This window comes from Leuciscus leuciscus (assembly GCF_965113295.1).
Source record: "Leuciscus leuciscus genome assembly, chromosome: 19".
NCBI classification, from domain to species: Eukaryota; Metazoa; Chordata; class Actinopteri; order Cypriniformes; family Leuciscidae; genus Leuciscus; species Leuciscus leuciscus.
Window position 1 is genome coordinate 52,501 of NC_138743.1, and position 26,597 is coordinate 79,097.

Consider the following 26,597-nt stretch of genomic DNA (forward strand, 5'->3'; position numbering starts at 1 on the left):
TGATTACTTACACAAGTATATAAAAAAAATGTATTACAAGTTTTTACAATTTATATGTTTAATTATGCAAATTAGGCATTATCTCATTAAATATGCGCGATTTTGCATATATTTACGGTAGATAGATCTGAACAAACATCTTTCATTACCTAGGAAATCAAAATATACTGTCCATAGCCTTAAAAATATCGATTTTCGACATATTTTTTTAATTAAAATGTCACATAAATCAGGCCAGGAATGATTTATTAACAAATCCCTCTGAAAACATCTTCAGAATACTGCTAAGTGTATAACTGGAGAGTTTGGTGTGCACAGGTGCTACATAGGCTGAGATGTGTGTACTAGAGAATGACAAAAAACTCATTTTGAGAAAACGGCAGTTAAAGATTTAAATAGCTCTAAATGAGATTTCGTCATTAGCTTTAAATCCCCCTTTGGACATTCACGATTGGTTACTGATAGAAAGGAAATGCCCATATTTGGGTTACATAGCGTTGTGCAGGAGACTCAGAGCTTTACAACGATCCCGGTCATGACAGACTTCAGTAAACAGACGGATATTGAAGGAGTAAACTAGCCCTAAATCTCAAAACTGAGCACAGCATGCAAAATCAATGTTTTTGCCTGCCGTGTCTCGCCTTAATAAATCAATGTTTGGTTTTAAAATCTTCATTGGTAACACGTGCACAACTTTTCAGGTAGTTTGCAGAAAGGTTGTTCTAAAGATGGTAAACACCTCCAGAATTATAAGAGAATTATAAGGTACAAAAAATCTTATTCTTTTATTCAAATATTGAAAGATTGTCCTGTTGAACAGTTTTTTCATATTGTGTGTTTGTTGTGTTTTGCTGTTAAAAGCGCTATATAAATGAAGGTTGTTTGAGACTGTCAATCATGTGAAAGCTGGATCTCCTCATTATACAGCCGCTGTCAGGAAGAGCACAAATGTGCAAAAGATGCTGGACCTGAAGGACAAACATGAACAACTATCACAGAAAGTGTAATCCAGCAATCTAAAGTTGAATCTCTAAAAGTTCCAGTGTAGTTTTTAGGATGCAGTGATAGAGTCTGAGTCTCTGTGTTGTGACGGACTGAGAACATGATATAGTGATTGACAGGGTTATTTTGATCTATGTGTAACCGACTGCTTGTCATTCCACATAAGACTGATATAGACCCGGAGTCAGTGTCAGCCCCCAACACACATATAGACCCGCAGTCAGTGTCAGCCCCCAACACACATATAGACCCGGAGTCAGTGTCAGCCCCGAACACACATATAGACCCGGAGTCAGTGTCAGCCCCGAACACACATATAGACCCGGAGTCAGTGTCAGCCCCCAACACACATATAGACCCGGAGTCAGTGTCAGCCCGGAACTCACATATAGACCCGGAGTCAGTGTCAGCCCCCAACACACATATAGACCCGGAGTCAGTGTCAGCCCCGTACTCACATATAGACCCGGAGTCAGTGTCAGCCCCCAACACACATATAGACCCGGAGTCAGTGTCAGCCCCGAACTCACATATAGACCCGGAGTCAGTGTCAGCCCCCAACACACATATAGACCCGGAGTCAGTGTCAGCCCCGTACTCGCATATAGACCCTGAGTCAGTGTCGGCCCCCAACACACATATAGACCCGGAGTCAGTGTGGGCCCGAACACACATATAGACCCGGAGTCAGTGTCAGCCCCGAACACACATATAGACCCGGAGTCAGTGTCAGCCCCGAACACACATATAGACCCGGAGTCAGTGTCAGCCCCGAACACACATATAGACCCGGAGTCAGTGTCAGCCCCGAACACACATATAGACCCGGAGTCAGTGTCAGCCCCGTACACACATATAGACCCGGAGTCAGTGTCGGTCCCGAACTCACATATAGACCCGGAGTCAGTGTCAGCCCCGAACACACATATAGACCCGGAGTCAGTGTGGGCCCCGAACACACATATAGACCCGGAGTCAGTGTCAGCCCCGAACACACATATAGACCCGGAGTCAGTGTCAGCCCCGAACTCACATATAGACCCGGAGTCAGTGTCAGCCCCCAACACACATATAGACCCGGAGTCAGTGTCAGCCCCGTACTCACATATAGACCCGGAGTCAGTGTCAGCCCCCAACACACATATAGACCCGGAGTCAGTGTCAGCCCCGAACTCACATATAGACCCGGAGTCAGTGTCAGCCCTGAACACACATATAGACCCGGAGTCAGCGTCAGCCCCGTACTCACATATAGACCCGGAGTCAGTGTCAGCCCCCAACACACATATAGACCCGGAGTCAGTGTCAGCCCCGAACACACATATAGACCCGGAGTCAGTGTCAGCCCCTAACACACATATAGACCCGGAGTCAGTGTCAGCCCCCAACACACATATAGACCCGGAGTCAGCGTCAGCCCCGTACTCACATATAGACCCGGAGTCAGTGTCAGCCCCCAACACACATATAGACCCGGAGTCAGTGTCAGCCCGGAACTCACATATAGACCCGGAGTCAGTGTCAGCCCCCAACACACATATAGACCCGGAGTCAGTGTCAGCCCCGTACTCACATATAGACCCGCAGTCAGTGTCAGCCCCCAACACACATATAGACCCGGAGTCAGTGTCAGCCCCGTACTCACATATAGACCCGGAGTCAGTGTCGGCCCCCAACACACATATAGACCCGGAGTCAGTGTCAGCCCCGAACACACATATAGACCCGGAGTCAGTGTCAGCCCCGAACACACATATAGACCCGGAGTCAGTGTGGGCCCCGAACACACATATAGACCCGGAGTCAGTGTCAGCCCCGTACTCACATATAGACCCGGAGTCAGTGTCAGCCCCGAACACACATATAGACCCGGAGTCAGTGTGGGCCCCGAACACACATATAGACCCGGAGTCAGTGTCAGCCCCGTACTCACATATAGACCCGGAGTCAGTGTCAGCCCCCAACACACATATAGACCCGGAGTCAGTGTCAGCCCGGAACTCACATATAGACCCGGAGTCAGTGTCAGCCCCGAACACACGTATAGACCCGGAGTCAGTGTGGGCCCCGAACACACATATAGACCCGGAGTCAGTGTCAGCCCCCAACACACATATAGACCCGGAGTCAGTGTCAGCCCCGAACTCGCATATAGACCCGGAGTCAGTGTCAGCCCTGAACACACATATAGACCCGGAGTCAGTGTCAGCCCCCAACACACATATAGACCCGGAGTCAGTGTCAGCCCGGAACTCACATATAGACCCGGAGTCAGTGTCAGCCCCGAACTCGCATATAGACCCGGAGTCAGTGTCAGCCCCGTACTCACATATAGACCCGGAGTCAGTGTCAGCCCCCAACACACATATAGACCCGGAGTCAGTGTCAGCCCGGAACTCACATATAGACCCGGAGTCAGTGTCAGCCCCCAACACACATATAGACCCGGAGTCAGTGTCAGCCCCGTACTCACATATAGACCCGCAGTCAGTGTCAGCCCCCAACACACATATAGACCCGGAGTCAGTGTCAGCCCTGAACTCACATATAGACCCGGAGTCAGTGTCAGCCCCCAACACATATATAGACCCGGAGTCAGTGTCAGCCCCGTACTCACATATAGACCCGGAGTCAGTGTCGGCCCCCAACACACATATAGACCCGGAGTCAGTGTGGGCCCCGAACTCACATATAGACCCGGAGTCAGTGTCAGCCCCGAACACACATATAGACCCGGAGTCAGTGTCAGCCCCCAACACACATATAGACCCGGAGTCAGTGTCAGCCCCGAACACACATATAGACCCGGAGTCAGTGTCAGCCCCGAACACACATATAGACCCGGAGTCAGTGTCAGCCCCGAACACACATATAGACCTGGAGTCAGTGTCGGCCAAGAACTCACATATAGACCCGGAGTCAGTGTCAGTCCCGAACTCACATATAGACCCGGAGTCAGTGTCAGCCCCGAACACACATATAGACCCGGAGTCAGTGTCAGCCCCGTACTCACATATAGACCCGGAGTCAGTGTCGGCACCGAACTCGCATATATACCTGGAGTCAGTGTCAGCCCTGTACTCACATATAGACCCGGATTCAGTGTCGGCACCGAACTCGCATACATACCTGGAGTCAGTGTCAGCCCTGTACTCACATATAGACCCAGAGTCAGTGTCAGCCCTGTACACACATATAGACCCGGAGTCAGTGTCGGCATCGAACTCACATATAGACCCGGAGTCAGTGTCAGCCCCGAACACACATATAGACCCGGAGTCAGTGTCAGCCCTGTACTCACATATAGACCCGGAGTCAGTGTCAGCCCCGAACACACATATAGACCCGGAGTCAGTGTCAGCCCTGTACTCACATATAGACCCAGAGTCAGTGTCAGCCCTGTACACACATATAGACCCGGAGTCAGTGTCAGCCCCGAACACACATATAGACCCGGAGTCAGTGTCAGCCCTGTACTCACATATAGACCCGGAGTCAGTGTCAGCCCCGTACTCACATATAGACCCGTAGTCAGTGTTGGCACCGAACTCACATATAGACCCGGAGTCAGTGTCGGTCCCGAACAGACATATATACCCGGAGTCAGTGTCGGCCCCGTACTCGCAAATAGACCCGGAGTCAGTGTCAGCCCCGTACTCACATATAGACCAGGAGTCATTGTCAGCCCCGTACTCACATATAGACCCGGAGTCAGTGTCGGTCCCAAACTCACATATAGACCCGGAGTCAGTGTCAGCCCCCAACACACATATAGACCCGGAGTCAGTGTCAGCCCCGTACTCACATATAGACCCGGAGTCAGTGTCAGCCCCCAACACACATATAGACCTATATATATATATATAAATATATATATATATATATATATATATATTGATAGCAGTAATTTCTGTTATTCCTAAAAGATAAGAGCAACAGATACAGCACAGGATGACGATGAGTCTGCTTACAGTGAAGTAGGAGCTGTGTGTATGTTGCTGGAGCTGAACAGGCTCAGATCAGTGGAGATGATGCTGGAGAAACACCACAGCATATTCCCTCTCAGCATCATAAACACCCCAGTGGAGTCATTCCGGTTCCTGCGCTCCACCATCTCTCCAGACCTGAAGTGGGACAATCACATTGACTTCACTGTGAAAAGGCCCAACAGAAGTTGTATTTTCTTCGTCAACTGAAATCGTCCAACCTTCCACAGGCGCAAATGACACCGTTTTATCAGCTGTTATTGAGTCGGTTCTCTGCACTTCTATAACTGACTGGTTTGGGTCAGACATAGGAAACTGTAATGGACTGTTAGGACAGCTGAGAGGATCACTGATGTGCACCTGCCCAACCTTCAGGACCTGTACATCTCCAGAGTGAAGAAACGGGCAGGAACATCATCACAGACCCCGAACATCTGTGTGCTCTTCTGCTGAAGTTACAGATCTCTGTGTACTAGAACATCTGGCCACACAAAAACAGTTTTCCCCCCATGCTATCCCCAGCTTAAACAGCTAATACAGCAATCACCACCTGTTTTTATCATTCATTCTCAGTGCTTGAGAGTGAGGCAATAATTAAATATTGTGTAAATACATATATTTTATTTATACAGGTGTACATACAGTACATAATGTACAAATTTGTACATAAGTCTTCTATTCCAGCTGTTTACAACATTATTATTTTTTTTTTATTTTTTTTTTTTTTTTTTCTTAGTCTTATTTAAATGTTCTTTCTGTTCTCATGTCATACATGTAGGTATATATGTATGTATGTATGTAGAGCTCCTGGAAAACCACAACAAATTCCTTGAGTGTTTGCGCACACTTGGCGAATAAAGCCCATTCTGATTCTGATTCTCGCGGTCCAGTTGGAACAAAGCTAGGGTTCGGTCCATTATTCGAGGACCCCTATCCAGGCTGTGTGACTATAAAGAATGATTTCCTCAAAATGTTTGTCAGTTTGCAGGTTTAAAGGACTTTTTTAAACCGAACGCATACACACGCTCATTATGGCTCACGGTCTATTGATCATCCCTTCATAGGTGCCTTGGGTTGTTTGTGCTTACTGATGTTATGGTGTCCAAACCAGTTCTATTTTTGTTTTTATTTTAGTTATTTTTATTATTATTAGTTATTATTAACATTTTAAATTGGCTTTTATTTTCATATTTTTAGTTATCATGTCAATTAAATTAAATATTTTGTAATTTCGTTATGTGCTTCGTTATGTAGTTTATTTTATTTTATATTACTATTTAGGTTTAATTTATTTATATTTCAGTTTTGATTAGTTTTAATTTATTTCCAGTTAGTAATGTTAATGCTTGTTTCAGTTCATTACCAAGGCAACATTTCACATTTTTTGTTTAGTTTCAGTTAACGATAATAAAGTCCTGTGTTCTCTCTGTGTTGGTGCACAAGGCCTTTCTGAGTTTTTCTGTTATGATCTGTTATGATGAACAGTCTTCAAAAACGGTTGCAAAACCACCATGATATCAGGTTTTGACAGACATTCAGGAAGTGTTTTCTCTGGGACATGTTGAAGTAAATAAGATACCCTTGATCAGAACTGTATATTTCTCTCTGTTATGTTGGATTTACCCAAATAAAGACGCTCTCTTCCTCTCTGAGTAGTCAGTATAATATATAACTATGCTGAGAGTGAAAGATATGGTTACATATCACACAAAACAGCAGTTTATGGCATTTAAAAGTTTCAAATTTTTGTGTATTAATGAAAGAATAATGACAGGACAGGGGAAATGGAGGGAGGAATATGGGTGCGTATAGTAGCATAATGTCTACAAACAAAAAAAAACTGCCATTGGAACCGAAGCCACATTTCGATTCTAATGAATAGATAATGGGCATCTGTAGAGGTAAATGTATTTGAACTCCAGTGGCCTGCTGTGTAACTCAGCACAGATAGAGATGATTGTTCACACACTCTCTCTGTCCTCGGTGGGACGACTGGCAGCTTCACACTGCGCTGGGGCTTTTTAAACACACTTCAAAGCAGAACCTTTATGCTGAGACTGGAAATGCTGACCTTTGACTCGAATCCCCTCCCACTGCAAACACAGAAGCTGCATTGATTGAGATGGAAAGACCCTTCGCTTTAAACTCAATTAATCGCAAGGAAAGCGATTATATACAGGGAGAAGGAGTTTTAATAGCTTTTCATTGCATGATGAGACGTAACAGGCATCTGGAGACCCAGCTAACAGGAATGTTCCCACAACTTTCACTAATGTTTTGTAAAGGTTACTTTATTTGTTATAAGAAAACTTTCTATAGAAAATGTTTTTTGGCACGTTCTTATAACATTATAAACATTCTCATAATGCTGAGCAAAAACGTTCCTGGAACATTGCCATATAGTCAGCTAGCAGAACGTTCTCAGAACTTTGACTAACAAGGTTCTCTCAAAGTTATCAACAAACTTTCTTCCAGTTTCTTCCACTTAATATTCATCAGTTTTATTGATCTGACTGTACTGACACTGCTGTATGAGAACTGAACTGAGCTGATGATGACATCACTGTTTTCTACAGAACTGCTTTATAGATGAAATTGACTAAATTAATAATTCATGATCTTTACAACGGAACTGAATCAACACTGAACTGACTTCAGCTGAACAACAAGCGTAATTTCCCTGTTTATCACTGTGAAGCTGCTTTGAAACAATCTGTATAAAGTGTTGTTAAAGATGACTTGACTTGACAGTAACGTTAATAGATTGTTCATTCAAAATGATCTGGGGCCGTATTCACAAAACATCTTAAGGAGGAGCTCCTAACTTGCCGATTTCTGACAAACTCTTAAAAATAATGGGTGTGTCAGTCCTATTTTTATTAGGGAAACTCCAACATTTTTCCTCTAAGAGTATTTCACAAAGCATTTGAGCGATAAAACAAGCTCCTAAATCTGTGAAACGTTAGGAGCAGTCAAGAAGACTCCTGAGTCACTAAGACCAAATCACAAACAATCCTAATGGCTGTTGCTGTCCCCGCCTCATCAATCCTCCCAAAGACACTGAACACCATTGAGGCAATAGCGATAGAGCCTTGGGTGCTGAACCTTTTCTTCATAAATGCAATACATATTTTGATTTATAATTTTAATGCCAAAAATAAATCTTTAATAAATAAATGAATAATGTCTGATTACCTGTGGAAGTTGTTTATACAAGTTCACACTTACAAATGATCGAATAGAGTAAAGAATATAATAAGTGTATTTGGCGTGCTGTCCGAGGAGATCGACGGCTCCGAGCTCAGATTTATCCTAAGCCCAGAGTTATTCCCAGTATCCCCAGCCGAGAATGAGGAGTTCAGCCCAAACCCAGAGTTATTCCCAGTATTCCCAGCCGAGAGTGAGGAGTTTAGCCCAAACCCAGAGTTATTCCCAGTATTCCCAGCCGAGAGTGAGGAGTTTATCCCAAACCCAGAGTTATTCCCAGTATTCCCAGCCGAGAGTGAGGAGTTTAGCCCAAACCCCGAGTTATTCCCTGTATTCCCAGCCGAGAGTGAGGAGTTTATCCCAAACCCAGAGTTATTCCCAGTATTCCCAGCCGAGAGTGAGGAGTTTATCCCAAACCCAGAGTTATTCCCTGTATTCCCAGCCGAGAGTGAGGAGTTTATCCCAAACCCAGAGTTATTCCCAGTATTCCCAGCTGAGAGTGAGGAGTTTAGGCCAAACCCAGAGTTATTCCCGTATCGGGGAGGGATGCCGGGAACTGTGGAGGTCACTAGGTGAGTTTTGCCATGTGTATATATCCCTACTCTGGAGCTGATTATACAGCTTGAACAAGCTCCTCCCGAACTTTGTTCATAAAACATCATTTGTCGCTTGAATTCTGCAATCTCTTGAGATGCTGACATGTAGGAGGCTGACCATTAGCTGAACATATACTGGTTTAATTAGTGACACTTAGCCTACATTTTAAAATCTTTATTTGAATATGACAACATATTTATTTTAAAATCTTTATTTGAATATAGCAACATATTTATTTTGAAATCTTTATTTGAATATGGCAACATTTTCATTTTAGAATATTTATTTGTATATTACAACATGATACCTCGTTCTACAATATTTCTATGATTAAATCACTGTCAGAGACTCCTCCCCCATCAACCAAGCAACCTTTCTCTAAGCTTAAGACTTCTCTCTGTTTCTTAGTAAAAGTTGGTCTCAACAGCTTTGTGAATTGGTTTTAAGAGGAGATCTCTTAGTGGTAAGATAAAATGTTTGTGAATACGGCCCCAGGTCTTAAAAACATTCTCAAAATGTTAGCACAAAAACATTATTTATACATCATTCATGGAAGGCAGTTTCTGAATGTTTACACAATCAGGACTTTGAACTTCCCCTTCTGTAACAGCTCTTCATCTGATTCTGAACTGAATTCTCTCATTGTCTCTCTGTTACTCACATCTCTGCACATGCGCCTCACCAATGCTCTCTCTTCAGCCTGAAGCTTCACAAAGCATGTTTAAACTCCGTATGAAACAGCTCATATAAACAGAACACAAGTTTGTGCTGTTTTCTTTTTCTATTGTGTTGTTTGCCACATGTCTTGTTAGGATTGACTTGTGTGCTGTCTAGAGTTAGTGTTGTTTTTGGTTTAGAAAATGTTAGCTTTGCTCTTTATGATTCCATGTTTTGGACTGTGTGCTTCCCAGAGACTCTTACACAGTACAATGTTCTCCGTGTGTCAGTGTGTGTTTCCTCCAGTTTCCACAGGTCAGAGACTGAGAATGGATGGATGAGTTTTTCCATGGGGAATGTTTGGAGGATTTTTGCATTAACAAGAAAAAAATTTCAGAAAACATTCAGAAATAACGTTTTGATAACATTTTCAAAATGATAGAATGGAATGTTCATACATGAAGAAATCCCTTTTATAAATCTAATTTAAATAATTTAGCTTACTTGTTTATTTACTCATGTGAGCAATTGTTGATAAAGAAAAATGTCATGTTGCAATATTGGAAATATTTCCATTTTAAACCATAAAGGCGATCAAGTGGATATCACTGTGCGCTAGAGTTACACCGGTGAAGAACGCCTTGGTTACGACTGTAACCTCGGTTCCCTGAAGAGGGAACGAGCGTTGCGTCGAAATTGACGCTATGGGGAACGCTTTGCGTGATGACGTCTTGAAGCACATGTAAAATCAGTCCAATGGTGTGGCGGAACGTCAGAGGCGGGTGACGTCACGTACCAGGAAGCTATAAAAGCCAGCCCGAAACAGAAAACGAAAGCTTCGTAGAGTCTGAAGTCGTGCTGACAGGCATGAAGGAGATATGGCAAGGTGACGCAACGCTCGTTCCCTCTTCAGGGAACCGAGGTTACAGTCGTAACCGAGGCGTTCCCTTTCAAGGGAACTCGCGTTGCGTCGAAATTGACGCTATGGGGAACGTCTATACCAACGCCACCATAGCTACAAATGTCTGTCCTGTGTGAAATCAAGTGAGCAGCACTAGGAAGACAAAACCTGAGACCCTGGAGTAGAGTCTAGGTCTAAAGAGTAGAACCTGACGAAGGTGTGCGGTGAGGACCAGCCTGCCGCATCACAAACGTCCTGTAAAGATACTCCTGATAAAAGGGCCTTAGAGGCCGCCATACTCCTAGTAGAGTGCGACCGGACAGCCAAAGGAGAAGGCTGCCCAGCCGCCTCATAAGCAAGTGAGATAGCCTCAACCACCCACTTGCTCATCCTTTGCTTAGACACTGGACCTCCCTTGTTAGGGGACCCAAAGCATACAAACAATTGATCGCTTTTACGCCACAGGGCAGCTCTGTGGACATAAGCGTCTAACGCCCGAACAGGGCAAAGCAAATTATTCGCCTCCTGGTCCGCATTTTGAAAAGGAGGAGGACAGAAGGCCTGCAGAACAATAGGTCTAGCCACATTAGTGGGGACCTTGGGGATATAACCCGGTCTAGGATGAAGAAAAGCTTTAACCATACCCGGAGCAAACTCCAAGCATGACGGAGCAACCGACAATGCTTGGAGATCCCCTATTCTCTTGAGAGAAGAAATGGCGAGAAGGAACAGAGCTTTCAGAGTTAGGAATTTCTCAGGAACCTCCTCAATGGGCTCAAAGGGGGCCAGGGAAAGGCCTTGCAGTGCAATGGACAAATCTCAAGGTGGCACCCTAGAGCGAACTGCAGGCCTCAGCCTCCAAGTGCCACGAAGGAAACGAGATACCACAGGGTCTTTCCCCACAGACATTCCACCCAAAGGAATGTGGTAAGCACCTATAGCCGCCACATAAACCTTTAAAGTGGACGGGGTCAGACCTGCAGTGAACCGGTCCTGCAGGAACTCCAGAACTGTACCAATTGGGCAGTTGACTGGATCCAACCGACAGTCACTACACCAAGAAGTGAATACTCTCCACTTCAGGGCATAAAGTTTCCTCGTGGAGGGAGCTCTGGACTGTAGAATGGTCTCAACAACCTCAGTTGAGAGACCTGACTCTATGAGCTGGGCCCCCTCAGAGGCCAAGCCCACAGGTTCCACAGTTCCGGTCGGGGGTGAAAAATCGAGCCCCCTGCTTGGGACAGAAGGTCCCTCCTGACAGGAAGCTCCAGAGGATGCCCGTCGAGGAGGGACACAAGATCGGGAAACCATACTCTGCCCGGCCAGCGCGGGGCTATAAGAAGCAGGCAAACCCGGTCCCTGCGAACTCTCTCCAGAACTCCCGGGAGCAGAGCAACTGGGGGAAAGGCGTACAGACGTAGCCTCGGCCACGTCTGTACCATAGCATCCAGTCCCAGAGGAGCTGGATGCGTGAGGGAGAACCAAAGTGGACAGTGAGACGTCTCTCAAGACGCAAACAGATCCACTTGTGCTTGGCCAAACTCCCTCCATATCAGCTCCACCACCTCGGGGTGGAGCCTCCATTCCCCGGGCCTCGGCCCCTGTCTCGACAGAGTGTCTGCTCCTATATTCTGGACCCCGGGGATGTAGGCTGCCCTGAGTGACAGCAACTTCCCCTGGGACCACAAGAGGATATGGCGTGCCAGATTGGATAATGGGCACGAGCGCAAACCCCCTTGGTGGTTGATATAGGCGACTACCGATGTGTTGTCCGTATGCACTAACACATGGTGTCCCCTGAGATCTGTGATAAAGCTCCTCAGAGCCCGGAAGACAGCTAACATCTCTAGGCGATTGATATGCCAGGAACGATGATGGTCTTCCCACAGACCTTGAGATGAGCGACCCTCTAGGATTGCTCCCCAACCCGTGAGGGAAGCATCCGTTGTTAGCAGTTTGCGACGACAAGGAGCTCCCAGCACTGGGCCCTGGGACAGGAACCAAGGTTTCTTCCACATAACCAAGGCACGTAGGCATCGCCGCGTGACCTTGATTGTGCGAAATGGGTTGCCCCTCGGGGAAAACCTCCTGGTCCTGAGCCACCACTGCAGGGGCCTCATGTGCAGTAGTCCAAAAGGTATCACGTTGGAAGCTGCTGCCATGAGACCCAACAGTCTCTGGAACTGTTTGACAGTGAGTAGCTGGCCTAGCTTTACACTTTCCACAGCTGCAAGGATGGAATCTATCCGTGGCGGTGACAGGCGCGCCTGCATCGACACTGAATCCCAAACCACGCCTAAAAAAGTGGTCCTCTGAAGTGGAGAAAGCACACTCTTCTTGGCGTTCAGCCGTAACCCCAGCTCTTTCATATGGGCGAGGACGACATCTCGATGCCGAATCGCCAACTGATGCGACTGAGCTAAAATCAACCAATCGTCGATGTGGTTCAATATGCGAATACCCTGAAGGTGCAAGGGCGCCAGAGCTGCATCCACGCATTTGGTGAAAGTGCGGGGTGATAAAGCCAGGCCGAATGGAAGAACTCGATATTGGTATGCATTGCCCCCGAAAGCAAACCTCAGGAACTTCCAATGACACGGACGGATGGAAATATGGAAATATGCGTCCTTGAGATCTACCGTGACAAACCAGTCCTCGGACCTGATCTGTGGCACGATTTGTCTCAATGTTAACATTTTGAACTTGAGCTGCATGACTGACTCGTTCAGAACTCGAAGATCTAAAATGGGACGCAATCCCCCGTCCTTCTTTGGAACTATGAAGTACCGGCTGTAAAACCCAGTTTCCCTGTTGGAGGGAGGTACATATTCTATGGCCCCTTTCTCTAACAGAGTGTTTACTTCCTGTTCCATAACCAGAACCTGCTCGGGGCCCACCACTGTGGGCAGGACCCCCATAAACCGAGGTGGGCGTTTCTTGAATTGTATCTGATACCCTTTTTCCACGGTCTGCAGGACCCAACGAGAAACATTTGACAGTAGCTTCCACGCTGTCAAAGATTCTACTAGAGGTACCAGCCTCTCGAGACTGGTTTCTGGATTTTGTTGCTGTTGAGTAGTCGGTTCGTCGCCCTGTAACGGCGCACCGGCAGGGAACGACCGAACAGACTGCTCTAGCACCCTCAGAGGGGACGGGCATCCCGAGGCCACTACGTTTCCGGGTGGACCTTGAGATATGTGCTCGCCGGAGACCGTTGCGCCCTGAAACACCGGAGGCGGCAGGGTTGGCAGACCGGTCCCCTGAGGGCACCGTAGAGAGACGGGCACCGTAAAAAGAGGTGTTGACCGCTCTGCTTCGGGGGGGACTACCCTCATTTGTCCTGAGCCCTCGGACATCAGGACTTTTTCCCAGCAGCCTTCTTGGCGGTAATAACGGTCCGCAGATCCGTTTTACCCCTCGAAGACTGCTGGGTTTGAGAGCGCCCTCCGTGTCCCCGAGATTTTTGTGGGGGAGCACGGGAGGAAACGCTCTGTTTCTGAGTGGCACGGTGCTCAGCGCTCTTTTTAGATGAGTGAGGCTGCTCTAGAGCGGCCGATGGATTTAGCCGTCTCCTTGGTGGCCCTGAGAGACAAATCTGTGGCTCTACGCAGTTCAGACACCGTATCGGAACTAATACCCCCGCCCTCCTCAGAATCACCCAATAATTCAGCCTGGTACGCTTGCATTAGTGACATTGTGTGTAAACACGCTGCAGCTTGGCCGGCGGCGGCATAAGCCTTATGAACCAGGGAAGATGTAAATTTTACTGGCTTGGATGGTAGTGCAGGAGCCTTCAGAGAAGATGCCGTTGCTGGAGAGAGATAGCTCGCGAGCGTCTCTTCCACCTTCGGCATCTCCCCATAACCATGCTCTTTATAATTGTGAATGGAAGAATAGTGTGATGTTTGTGCAGTATACACTCTATATGACACTGGTTTCCCCCACGATCTCGACAGCTCGGTGTGGAGATCGGGGAGAAACGGAAGGCTTCTGCGCTGAGGCTGTGCACGAGATGGCAGGAAACGCTCGTCGAGCTTGCTTTTCGAACGAGCGCCCTGCCGATCCTCTGGCCACTCAACAGATAATCGCTCGACAGCTCTCGTAACAACATCGAGCAATTCTTCAAACGCATGAGACTGAGGTGGCGAATCCTCAGACTCAGCGTCAATACTAACAACGTCCAACTCCTCAGAGCTGGACAATTGCAGTATTGGTGCCTCCATCGGGGGGGGGGGGAAGAAACCGCAGCGCGTGCTTCCACACCCTGATGAGAGGCACTGGATCTATCAGAAAGAGGCTGAGATAAGGCAGAGCCCGTCTCAACATCCACTGATAGATCCATTTGCGAACCCCAGGTCTGAGATCGACGCCGTGCCTCGGCAGCGGCGGGACCCGAGCCCTGGGGAATGCGATCCTGGTTAAATAAAGCCAGGCGGGATCTGAGCGTACGCATAGGAAGTGCGTCGCAATGCTCACAGCCAGCACCCTCGAGTGCTGACTGGGCATGCTCTTCACCCAAACAGACAACACAAAGAGTGTGAGTGTCCCCACCCGTTAAATAACGCGGGCAGGGGTAAACACACACTCTAAACTGCTGCTGCTTACTCGCCATATCTGAATATATAAATATAATATACAATATAGACAGACAACACCAAATAACAGGGACAGATTTCACACAGAGCGCAACTGAAGACTCAGAAAGCTTTCATTTTCTGTTTCGGGCTGGCTTTTATAGCTTCCTGGTACGTGACGTCACCCGCCTCTGACGTTCCGCCACACCATTGGACTGATTTTACATGTGCTTCAAGACGTCATCACGCAAAGCGTTCCCCATAGCGTCAATTTCGACGCAACGCGAGTTCCCTTGAAAGGGAACTCTCAAAATCCAGTCAATTATTCACTATAGGAAGTGAAATTAAAAACTGACTGATGAACTGAATCTACTTCATCATGCTCTGAAAACGGTATTTAACCCTCTGAGGTCTGAGCTGTTTTCTGGGCCTGGAGGTGTTCTGACATGCTCTGACATTTGGTGTTTTTTTCTGTTACTAGTGACATTTTCATGGCTAAAGTCTAATTACACTGTATTCAGCACAAACTCTGCTACAATAATATATCAGCAGCATGTATGTAAAAGTTTGTAGTTTTGAGATAATGACATTTATGCGTGGTTTGTGAAAATACAAAAAAAAATTGTCACTGAAATAAGGCCATGAAACCCATACTGATTATTTCTTCACAAGACTTTTGAAAATTGTATGACGTAGCCTAGAATATTTGCTCCAAAACTATGTGAAAATCACCCTGACTGCTCATTCAGATAAGACAATATATTGATTTAAAATTTCTAAGACGTGTTTTGTGTGACAAAGCCATATTCGAAGAGGCGTGATCATCTCATGAATATGTAAGCTTTTAACACCTGAGAAAGACAAAGACACTCCCCTAACTGCCCTATTAGGAGCGATCAGGCCCTGTCATTCAGAGCAACCTTGCACAAAGAATGAGGAGATTTAAAAAAGAATGGCTTTTAGATTGTTTGGATTTATTTACAACACAACATAATCCAAAAATACACAACAAATGACAAAAGAGCACATTGAAAACAATGATCCAAAGACAGAGACCTTTGTGCCATTCCTAAAAACATTGTACATACCATTTCCAAGGTGTTTGATTTTCACTTTACCATGTTCATGAACAGAGACTCATGTGAATGTTGAAGTCAGCAGGACTCAGTGGCATCTGGTCCCTGAAAGAAAAAAAAAAAGAAAAAACTGTGAACATAATGATATCAAGAGAAACTAGGCCTGCACGATTTTGGGAATACATTTTAGATTTTGTACTGCATAAAATAATTTTATTTTACAAAGCAGCCTATAAATCTTCCAAAAGATTTCAGTAACAATGCTAGAGAAAAATATATTGATTATCTTATGTTACTTCAAATGTTTCCATTCGTTATGATGATATGAAATTAGATAATACTAAAAACATAAAGCCTAATGTTTGGTGCATTTTTCCTTTCAAACTCAATCGCGCTCCAAAATATGATATATTCAAACCCACAGCGCGCTCCAAAATATGATACATTCAAACGCCATTGCGCTCCAAAATATTAAACATTATGGTTATACATATCTATGCTTGAGCAGATATCCACAAACAGTATTTAACAGTAAACACGGGTGTAAATAGTATAATATTCACCATATATCTAGCAACAGTTCAACTGCAATGTGAAGTTTATGCAACAATACCATAAACTAATAAGTAAGAGTTTCTTACCTTACATCTTTCTTGTCTTCAAATCGCGTTCTTCTTCTTCTGATGTAAATCCAATGTAAGCTCACAGCGCGTCTTCCAAACTCGACGAAAAGTAGAGACTTGTGAAGTGTTTTGGTGTTTTGTGTTTGAGGTAACGAGGGCGTTCGCGTTCCATGTGGAGATTTGCATGTGAATCTCTTTTGCGCGAGTGGGCGTGTCGAATTAAAAGTAATTAGCAAGCGTTTGAGATACTGGACATCCTGTTGGTTTTATACAAATTACTTAAACAGAGAATATTTGTTTTCAGTTTGAATCCGATCATTTAAAAGTACACACTTAAATGTGTATAAAGGTATATGGCTCATAAATGTGTGACAAGTATTCGCTGAGTTTTGTTTCAGTTTATAGACGTGCTCAAGAAAAAAAAGTTCACCGCGACGGAGAGGCAGAACGCACACCCTGTTTATTTTCTTTATTTTACAAAAGCACAATGTTTTGATTTGATTGTAAGTGGACACATACAAAAGTAGAAATATCACAGATTCTTTTTTTATATTTCTTTTTTCTGTATAACCATAAATGACGGAGTAATTTAAGTTTATTGTACTACAATGTGAAGAAAATCCAGCAAAACGCGGGGGCGCGTTTTCCGACCTCAGAGGGTTAACGGTCTTATTTTATTTTCTTTAAGTTATTTGAATAGCGCTTTTCACAATATACAATATATAGTTTCAAGTTATGCATTTCAAATATTTTACATATACAATCACGAATTTTAGGCAAAAACAATGAGCTCATTGAAGTAACTATTACAAGTTGTGAACATGATGATTACAATATATAGAAAATGAAGCATTGGTGCATGTTGATTCAGAGTTTGCTTCATCTGAAGTCCTCGAGTCATTTATTCACAGGTGTTATGATCATCTGAAGTCTTCATAACAGACTCAATCAATCAGATGATTTCTGAAAAGTCTTGCCATGTTAATTAGCAATATCAATCAGCTAGTCAGACGTCTGATGTCCAGCCTGATCGTTTTGTGCTCTGGATGCAGAAACCGTGAGATTTGAAGCGGTGATTTGAGCTTCTCCTAAATCGTGATTTAATAAAGAGGAGCAGAAATCAGTTATTTTCCACAGCTTATAAACGTCAGGTTTCACGATCTCCGCTGTGTTGAATGGAGGACAGGACTGTCCGTGTGTCGTTGTGTCCTGTAGAGCATCACTCACACTCCTTCATCAAACACAGACTTTATTTAAATGTGTGTCTCACTCTTTTAAACACTTCTCAGAGACACAAGCACTTGTTGTTTTAGAGACCAATTAAATCAGCTTTAGAGAGGGTTAGGGTTACGTTCCTATCGCATGTTGGGAGTGAGTGGTCTGGTAAATCTAGTGACCCTGAAGAGATAAAGAAAAGCTACTGACTCTTTGTTGTGCCTCAGAACAGTAAATGAATGAATGAATGAGTCATTTATATAGCACTACTGTACACCCAGAGCTTTCCACTCATCAGGGGATCTCTCCTCAACGCCACGTACGCATTTGGTCTTTTCTTCTTGTCTCATTAGGACGCTGTCTGATGTACAGTGTGTTTCCCAGCCTCTCTTTAACAATCACACAGACCGTTCAAGTCTTCTGTATGTAAATGAGCTGTGTTATGATTGGCTGACCACCAGTGTTTCTCACAGATGCTTGACCTCTGACCTTTACGCTGTCACTACTGAAGCTTTAAGACTCACAACACCAAGAAGCAACCTGTTTTTCATCATGTGTCATGATTATATATTTATTTTGTTTTATTACTTTATTGTCTTTTAGAGTTGTGCTGTGGACGCAAGTCTAAGCTTGCTGTTCTCATAATACTCATAAATCTCATCTGTGATTGCAGGACACCGAGCTGTTAGAAGTCTCCGTCATCAAGGATACGAGAAATGGGAGATTTGCCAAGATGCCAAAGGTAATAAATGTGTGTGTGCCTCAGTCATCCGTTCTCTCATGCAGAGCAGAGCTGGCTTCGTGTTTGTACAAGATGAAAATGAACAGACAATGTTGTCTCTTCATTTCTGGCACAAATACCTTATGATTATAAATGTAGATCTGTCCAAAGAGGAATATGCTGACGAGAAGCAAAGCAAAGCTGCTCTGCGCCGGATATGCCAGAAAGATTCACGTGTTCCACAAATAGCTTCAGAAAGCTGGATGTTTCATGGATGAAACACAGAGGGAGAGAAAACACTGTTCGTTTACTATCTAATGGCTTTCAGATAGTTTTCCAGAGATGTTGTCTTAGCTGTCAGAAATGCATTTGCCGATCAAGAGAGTGTCCATGAATCTCGCAGCAAGGCTTTTAGATTGCGCTTAAGGACGGAAAGAGCGGATGGTTTCCAGCATTCATTAGGGCTGATGTGAGAATAGTGTCATTGAGAGTCTGAGACAATGATGTTAAAGAGCATCACAAGAGCGGATCTGAGCGAGCGTAGACTCGGACGATTGATGTTTCAGAGCAGCGGTGGCAGAGGTCAGAACATGGAGAAACACGCAGTTTCCCATGTCATGATTGTGGCCTTACAGGAGGGTCAAAGACTGAGAGAGAGAGAGAGAGACTGAGAGAGAGAGAGAGACTGAGAGAGAGAGAGAGAGAGAGAGAGACTGAGAGAGAGACTGAGAGAGAGACAGAGAGAGAGAGAGATAGAGACTGAGAGAGAGAGAGAGACTGAGAGAGAGAGAGAGAGACAGAGAGAGAGAGAGACTGAGAGAGAGAGAGACAGAGAGAGAGAGAGAGACTGAGAGAGAGAGAGAGAGACTGAGAGAGAGAGAGAGACAGAGAGACTGAGAGAGAGAGAGACAGAGAGAGAGAGAGACAGAGAGAGAGACTGAGAGAGAGACTGAGAGAGAGACAGAGAGAGAGAGACAGAGAGAGAGACTGAGAGAGAGAGAGAGAGAGAGAGAGAGACTGAGAGAGAGACTGAGAGAGAGACTGAGAGAGAGACAGAGAGAGAGAGAGAGACTGAGAGAGAGACTGAGAGAGAGACAGAGAGAGAGAGAGATAGAGACTGAGAGAGAGAGAGAGACTGAGAGAGAGAGAGACAGAGAGAGAGAGAGACTGAGAGAGACAGAGAGAGAGAGAGAGACTGAGAGAGAGAGAGAGAGACTGAGAGAGAGAGAGAGACAGAGAGACTGAGAGAGAGAGAGACAGAGAGAGAGAGAGACAGAGAGAGAGACTGAGAGAGAGACTGAGAGAGAGACAGAGAGAGAGAGACAGAGAGAGAGAGAGAGAGAGAGACTGAGAGAGAGAGAGACTGAGAGAGAGAGACAGAGAGAGAGAGAGAGAGACTGAGAGAGAGAGAGAGAGAGACTGAGAGAGAGACAGAGAGAGAGAGACAGAGAGAGAGAGACAGAGAGAGAGAGAGACTGAGAGAGAGAGACTGAGAGAGAGAGAGACTGAGAGAGAGAGAGAGAGAGAGACTGAGAGAGAGAGAGAGACTGAGAGAGAGACTGAGAGGGAGAGAGAGAGAGACTGAGAGAGAGACTGAGAGGGAGAGACAGAGAGAGAGAGAGAGAGAGACGTGTATTTCACATCGTCTGAGTGAAAGCATATAGTCGCAGACACGTACCGTATCTATGAACACATTTATAAAGATCAATGAGCTTTACATGCTTCGATTTGTAAAACACACAGGGGATTCAGCTCCAAATAGGGCTGAACGATTAATCGCACTTTACATGTAATCGCACTTAAATCGATTTGGCTTATCGCGATTTTAAAATCGCAAAGGCTGCGATTATTTTTTATGTGCAGCGTGTCAGTGACGTACGGCTCTGTAAACGCTGCTCACTCTGAAAGCACTGTGAGTTTGAGTCACTTATAACGTGCATTTGAAAAAACAACACGCGTCAAACATCTTTCCAAACATGAGAAGCATTTATGAACCTCTTGTCCAACAACAGACAACATTTAATAACATGCATTTACTCCAAACTCTCTTCATAATGACAGTTGAGCTCCTCCTTCTGGGAGATGATGAGCTTCTGACACAGAATAAGGCAGTTGTGTGTTTATAAGTCATGTTTAATCAAAGCGTTTCAATCTTCTGTTTATTCAAGTACAGCGATAGGGGTTTCCTGGAATGATGCGCATTATTGTACTTCTGCGTTGGGGCATATTTATCGTGTTTGCGTGAGAGCGCCCTCTGGTGTTCAGATGGGGCAGTATTTACTACCGATCAGCCGCACTCCACTGACAAACTGCGCATAAGATAATGACAGCCTTTGCCAAATCGCGTGTGGTTTTATTGCGATTAATCGTGCAGCCCTAGCTCCAAATTACTAATTTATAGATCAATGCACAAAGTTCAAATGCTGATGGTCTCTCCCGAATGCTTACTGTCCCATAAAACCCCCTTCGGCTCAGAGAACAGGTCTCAACAGGACTCGCACCGGTTCAGCCTTATTCCAGCGGATGTGAGCAGGTTCGATCTGAAGTTCATGTTTTGGGCTTCAGCATGTTGTCCATTCACATCATAACTCATAATAAAGTCTCCTGAGCTGAACGTACAACAGCCGTCAGAGCACAACTCAGAAGTGTGATGACAGCATGAAAACACTGATGAGCGTCAACTGGACTAGACCTCAGGTGATGGATGTTCCCTCTGGCTTAGGGTTAGGGTTAGGGTTGACGCTGCCGTAAGATGAGTGTTAACTGGACTAGACCTCAGGTGATGGATGTTCCCTCTGGCTTAGGGTTAGGGTTAGGGTTGACGCTGCCGTAAGATGAGTGTTAACTGGACTAGACCTCAGGTGATGGATGTTCCTCAGGCTGTGCCACGCTACGGCATCGGCGTCTCCAGAAAAAACATGGTAATACCGTAGTACTTTTAGGTTGTCTGGGGAAACCAGACGTCCTGTGAGTGTGTGTGTCTGCGTCTGTGTGTGTGTGTGTGTGTGTGTGTGTGTGTGTGTGTGTGTGTGTGTGTGTGTGTGTGTCTGTGTGTGTGTGTGTACTTGTCTACCTTTCTAACGGGACCATGGTGTTGTTACACACTCACCCACAGAGGGCCGTTAAAAAGTACTTGTTAAAATCAAGTAAAAGACACCTACATGGGGACCTACATGTGTGTGTGTGTGTGTGTGTGTGTGTGTGTTTAAGTCCATAATGATTGTCCATACTTAGTTTAAGTGTAGGCTGGAGCAGGAACTGCAATGGTCCATTAACACACGTCGTTCACACTCCTGTATTGTTTGAATGGCTCGCTGTGCTAGAGAGGCTCTGAGACTGTAGAGCTGATGTTTAAAAGTCTGCTTAGTTAAGGAACTTTTTTTAAACTATTAGGCCAATAAGATATATTTTTAATTATCTTAATTTTTATTTCACTCTAAAATGCTTAAACATTCTTAGACAATTACTATATAAATGATTTAAAAAAACAACAACATACAGCTTAGTATGTAAGCTACCATAAATTATTTATGCATCATTCTACATACTGTATCAATAATATTTGACCAATTTAGCAGTTAATACATATGCAAAGTGGGTGCTTGTGAAAGAAAAGAAAGAAAAGCCTAAAACTTACTAGTTTAAAACTTTGCATTACATTCAAATGAAATTCCACCCAAAAACCAAAACAGATTTAAAATATATACTAAACCAGATTAAAATTAAATAAAAATGCCATCACTGGAAAAACAAAAAAACAAAGCAACCGAACAGGTTGTCAAGACTAACATTTTTATATTGACTTGCTGCATTGCAAATGTTCAGCTGGCTTAATCTAATGAACAGGCGAAACACTCAGTTTGTTAACACTCAGTTTGTTAACCCTCTGAGGTCTGAGCTGTTTTCTGGGCCATGGAGGTGTTCTGACATGCTCTGACATTTGTGTTTTTTTCTGTTACTAGTGACATTTTCATGGCTAAAGTCTGATTACACTGTATTCAGCACAAACTCTGCTACAATAATATATCAGCAGCATGTGTGTGAAAGTTTGTAGTTTTGAGATAATGACATTTATGCGTGGTTTGTGAAAATACAAAAAAAAATTCTCACTGAAATAAGGCCATGAAACCCATACTGATTATTTCTTCACAAGACTTTTGAAAATTGTATGACATAGCCTAGAATATTTGCTCCAAAACTATGTGAAAATCACCCTGACTGCTCATTCAGATAAGACAATATATTGATTTAAAATTTCTAAGACGTGTTTTGTGTGACAAAGCTATATGCGAAGAGGCGTGATCATCTCATTAATATGTAAGCTTTTAACACCTGAGAAAGACAAAGACACTCCCCTAACTGCCCTATTAGGAGCGATCAGGCCCTGTCATTCAGAGCAACCTTGCACAAAGAATGAGGAGATTTAAAAAAGAATGGCTTTTAGATTGTTTGGATTTATTTACAACACAACACAATCCAAAAATACAAATGACAAAAGAGCACATTGAAAACAATGATCCAAAGACAGAGACCTTTGTGCCATTCTTAAAAACATTGTACATACCTTTCATTTCCAAGGTGTTTGATTTTCACTTTACCATGTTCATGTACAGAGACTCATGTGAATGTTGAAGTCAGCAGGACTCAGTGGCATCTGGTCCCTGAAAGAAAAAAAAAAAGAAAAAACTGTGAACATAATGATATCAAGAGAAACTATAGGGCTGCACGATTTTGGGAATAGATTTTAGATTTTTCTGGTTAAAATTTCTTTTTAAAATTCACAGAATACACACACACACACACACACGTTTCCAACAATATATAATGAACACCAGGTTTGTTGTGCCTTGTAGGCATAGGCTACGCAGTGCTGCATAAAATAATAATAACAATAAATTAAATCTTCCAAAAGATTTCAAGAACAACTACGCTAGAGAAAAATATATTGATTATCATATGTTACTTCAAATGTTTCCATTCGTTATGATGATATGAAATGAGACAATAGTAAAAACATAAAGCCTAATGTTTGGTGCATTTTTCCTTTCAAACGCAATCGCGCTCCAAAATATGATACATTAAAACCCACAGCGCGCTCCAAAATATGATACTCAAACCCACAGCGCGCTCCAAAATATGATACTCAAACCCACAGCGCGCTCCAAAATATGATACATTCAAACGCCATCGCGCTCCAAAATATTAAACATTATGGTTATACATATCTATGTTTGAGCAGATATCCACAAACAGTATTTAACAGGAAACACAGGTCTAAATAGTATAATATTCACCATATACAGTATCTAGCAACAGTTCAACTGCAATGTGAAGTTTATGCAACAATACCATAAACTAATAAGTAAGAATTTCTTACCTTACATCTTTCTTGTCTTCAAATCGCGTTCTTCTTCTTCTGGGGGTAAATCCAATGTAAGCTCAGACGTGTCTTCCAAACTCGACGAAAAGCAGAGACTTGTGAAGTGTTTCGGTGTTTTGTGTTTGAGGTAACGAGGGCGTTCGCGTTCCATGTGGAGATTTGCATGTGAATCACTTTTGCGCGAGTGGGCGTGTCGAATTAAAAAGTAATTAGCAAGCGTTTGAGATACTGGACATCCTGTTGGTTTTATACAAATTACTTAAACAGAGAATATTTGTTTTCAGTTTGAATCCGATCATTTAAAAGTACACACTTAAATGTGTATAAAGGTATATGGCTCATAAATGTGTGAGAAGTATTCGCTGAGTTTTGTTTCAGTTTATAGACGTGCTCAAGAAAAAAAAGTTCACCGCGACGGAGAGGCAGAACGCACACCCTGTTTATTTTCTTTATTTTACAAAAGCACAATGTTTTGATTTGATTGTAAGTGGACATAGCCTGGCAAGCCAGACGTACATCAAGATGTTTAGTCTGGCAACTCACCATAGACACGGTCAATCTGATGGGTGGGATAAACGGCTGTCTTTCAAATTCCCTCTGCACACAATAGGACAGCGCTTCAACCAACCAGAGCGTTTTCCCAACAGCGGAGCTAACGTTAGTTGATAGATTCAACTTTTAAATCTGGCCGACAAAACTACGAACACATATTCCTTTTTTTAAGAATGACTTAAGTGCCGTTCTTTGTTCTTTTCTCAAAGAAAAACTTAACTCCAAGTCCTCCAGAGTTGCGACCAAAGCCGATTCGAAAGACCGCTGTTCTCCATCCGCAGCAGCCGTCATTCTTTGTTTTCAAGTGGCAGGAACCGTCGCAACTCTGTCGTCATATGTTAAGTCCGCCCCCGCCTACTCTATACACGACGTGATTGGCCTGACCCAATTTAGGTTTTTGCAGCAAAAAGGTCTATTGAGAGTTGCTAGACCCACCCTGGCTGCAAAATAATTTTGCTGCCGCTAGGGTGCGTCTAGATTTCTAGGCTAAAGTGGACACATACAAAAGTAGAAATATCACAGATTATTTTTTTATATTTCTTTTTTCTGTATAACCATAAATGACGGAGTAATTTAAGTTTATGTTGCTGCTATGTGAAAAAAATCCAGCAAAACGCGTCGGCGCGTTTCTCAACCTCAGAGGGTTAAGAATAAAGAATCACGAGCGCGAATCACACACACACCATACATTGCATGCTCCATAGATACATTAACTATACGTGATCATGTTGTTTACTTGCTGTGCTTACGCGCCGATAGCTAACAACACACAGACATTTGAAGCAGTTTTACTCACCGTCTGCGGTTCCAACGCACGACCGTGAACCTTTATCGTCGGGACTGCTCCATCCTTAAGCATTAGACGATCTGCAAATCTGGCGTCGAACTGGGCCTTGTTTATAAAACAATCATCGTTGAAATGCAGGGAACAACCAAGAACACTTGCACAACTCCGTTGATGACTTAAGCCGAGCACAGCGCTTTGATGGGCGTACTGCTTTCGCTCTCTCGCTCTGGTCTACGGGTGCGCGTGCGCTCTTCCGGGAGAAGTGCCCTTAGGACCCGTATAAGGAAATTCCGCCCCATCTGACGTCACACGCCCATACTCGAAAAAAACTTTCAGAAACTTGTGACAAACCGGAAGGAGTATTTTTGGCACAGAAATACTCCATCAAACGTACAACTTAATTTTTGAAACTTTGTCCATGTTTAGCATGGGAATCCAACTCTTTAACAGTGTAAAAAACTCAGTATGCATGAAATAGCATTTCACCCCCCCCCCCCCCCCCCCCCCCTTTAACTTTAGCATGTGCACTTTAACTTGTGTGGAAATGGGCATGGAATGGTAAATGTCAAAAGGCCATCGACTTCTGTTCGTGTTTTGCAGTAACCTGAATTGTTAGACATGTTTTGTCTTTGGTCTTCTGAAAACTTCATGGCCTTTTCATCAAACATCAGCAAATAAATGCATGATTATCATAACTATCTTCAGGTACTTTTATTCATTTACCCTCAAATATTGTGGCTTTGTGATAAATGGGTTGTGATGTTTCTCATTTGCAAGTGTCTTAGATATTAAAATCATCTTCAAAATGAATACATGTAAATTAAGTCAAATCAAGACAAGTCAAGTCATCTTCATTTATATAACGCTTTTAACAATATCTCGTAAGTTCTCTCTGCGCAAACCTCAAAAACGCGAACCCGTGAGAACGCTGATGGCGTTCGTATTACGAGTTCAGTCTATAGGGATGTGCGTTTGAAAATATGTGCGCAGGCGTGTAGTCCTTCCCTACAAATCAACCCTCAACATACTACTTGTCTAGCCTTAAAATGTCGAATACAGAATTTGTATCGCTTCCACGTAGCCACGCGAACCGGAACTATCTCGACAACGCTTTATCTGTAGAGAGGTAAAGGGAGGGGAGGGAGGCCTTCACAGGGAAGAGACTAGTGGACACTTCAGGATTGCGCTGTCGTCGCTTCCAGGCGCAGGTCCTTCATCAGATCTGGATACGGCCTGGATACGGCGGACTGCGGTAAACCTCGGGATAAACAGAGAGACTAATATTAGCATAGACGCCATTCTTCTTATGATGTAACGAG

The 26,597-nt window shown here is 44.0% G+C and overlaps 2 protein-coding genes across 3 annotated transcripts in view; one reads left to right on the forward strand and one right to left on the reverse strand.

Annotated features, from left to right (window-relative positions):
• Positions 1 to 26,597, forward strand: part of plcb1l (phospholipase C beta 1-like) — a 163,319-nt gene that overhangs the window by 28,066 nt on the left and 108,656 nt on the right. Inside the window, exon 3 of the mRNA XM_082147359.1 lies at positions 18,512 to 18,580. Coding sequence (XP_082003485.1) covers positions 18,512 to 18,580 — 69 coding nt within the window. The remainder of the gene's footprint in view (positions 1 to 18,511; positions 18,581 to 26,597) is intronic.
• On the reverse strand, positions 18,587 to 26,150 carry LOC309482073 (uncharacterized protein). Of its 2 annotated transcripts, XM_082147292.1 has the most exons (3): positions 25,127 to 26,150; positions 21,334 to 22,428; positions 18,587 to 21,251 (listed from the first exon to the last, which is right to left on the reverse strand). In XM_082147292.1, the coding sequence occupies exon 3, from the start codon at positions 20,217 to 20,219 to the stop codon at positions 19,200 to 19,202; it is 1,020 nt and encodes a 339-aa protein (XP_082003418.1). In that variant the 5' UTR covers positions 20,220 to 21,251; positions 21,334 to 22,428; positions 25,127 to 26,150; the 3' UTR covers positions 18,587 to 19,199. The 2 variants fall into 2 exon arrangements, with proteins under 2 accessions (XP_082003418.1, XP_082003417.1); XM_082147291.1 differs by having other exon boundaries at positions 18,587 to 22,428.

Excerpts from the sequence above, each read along its gene's own strand:
- LOC309482073 (XM_082147292.1), bottom strand. The coding sequence starts at position 20,219 with ATGCTTTCACTCAGACGATGTGAAATACACGTCTCTCTCTCTCTCTCT.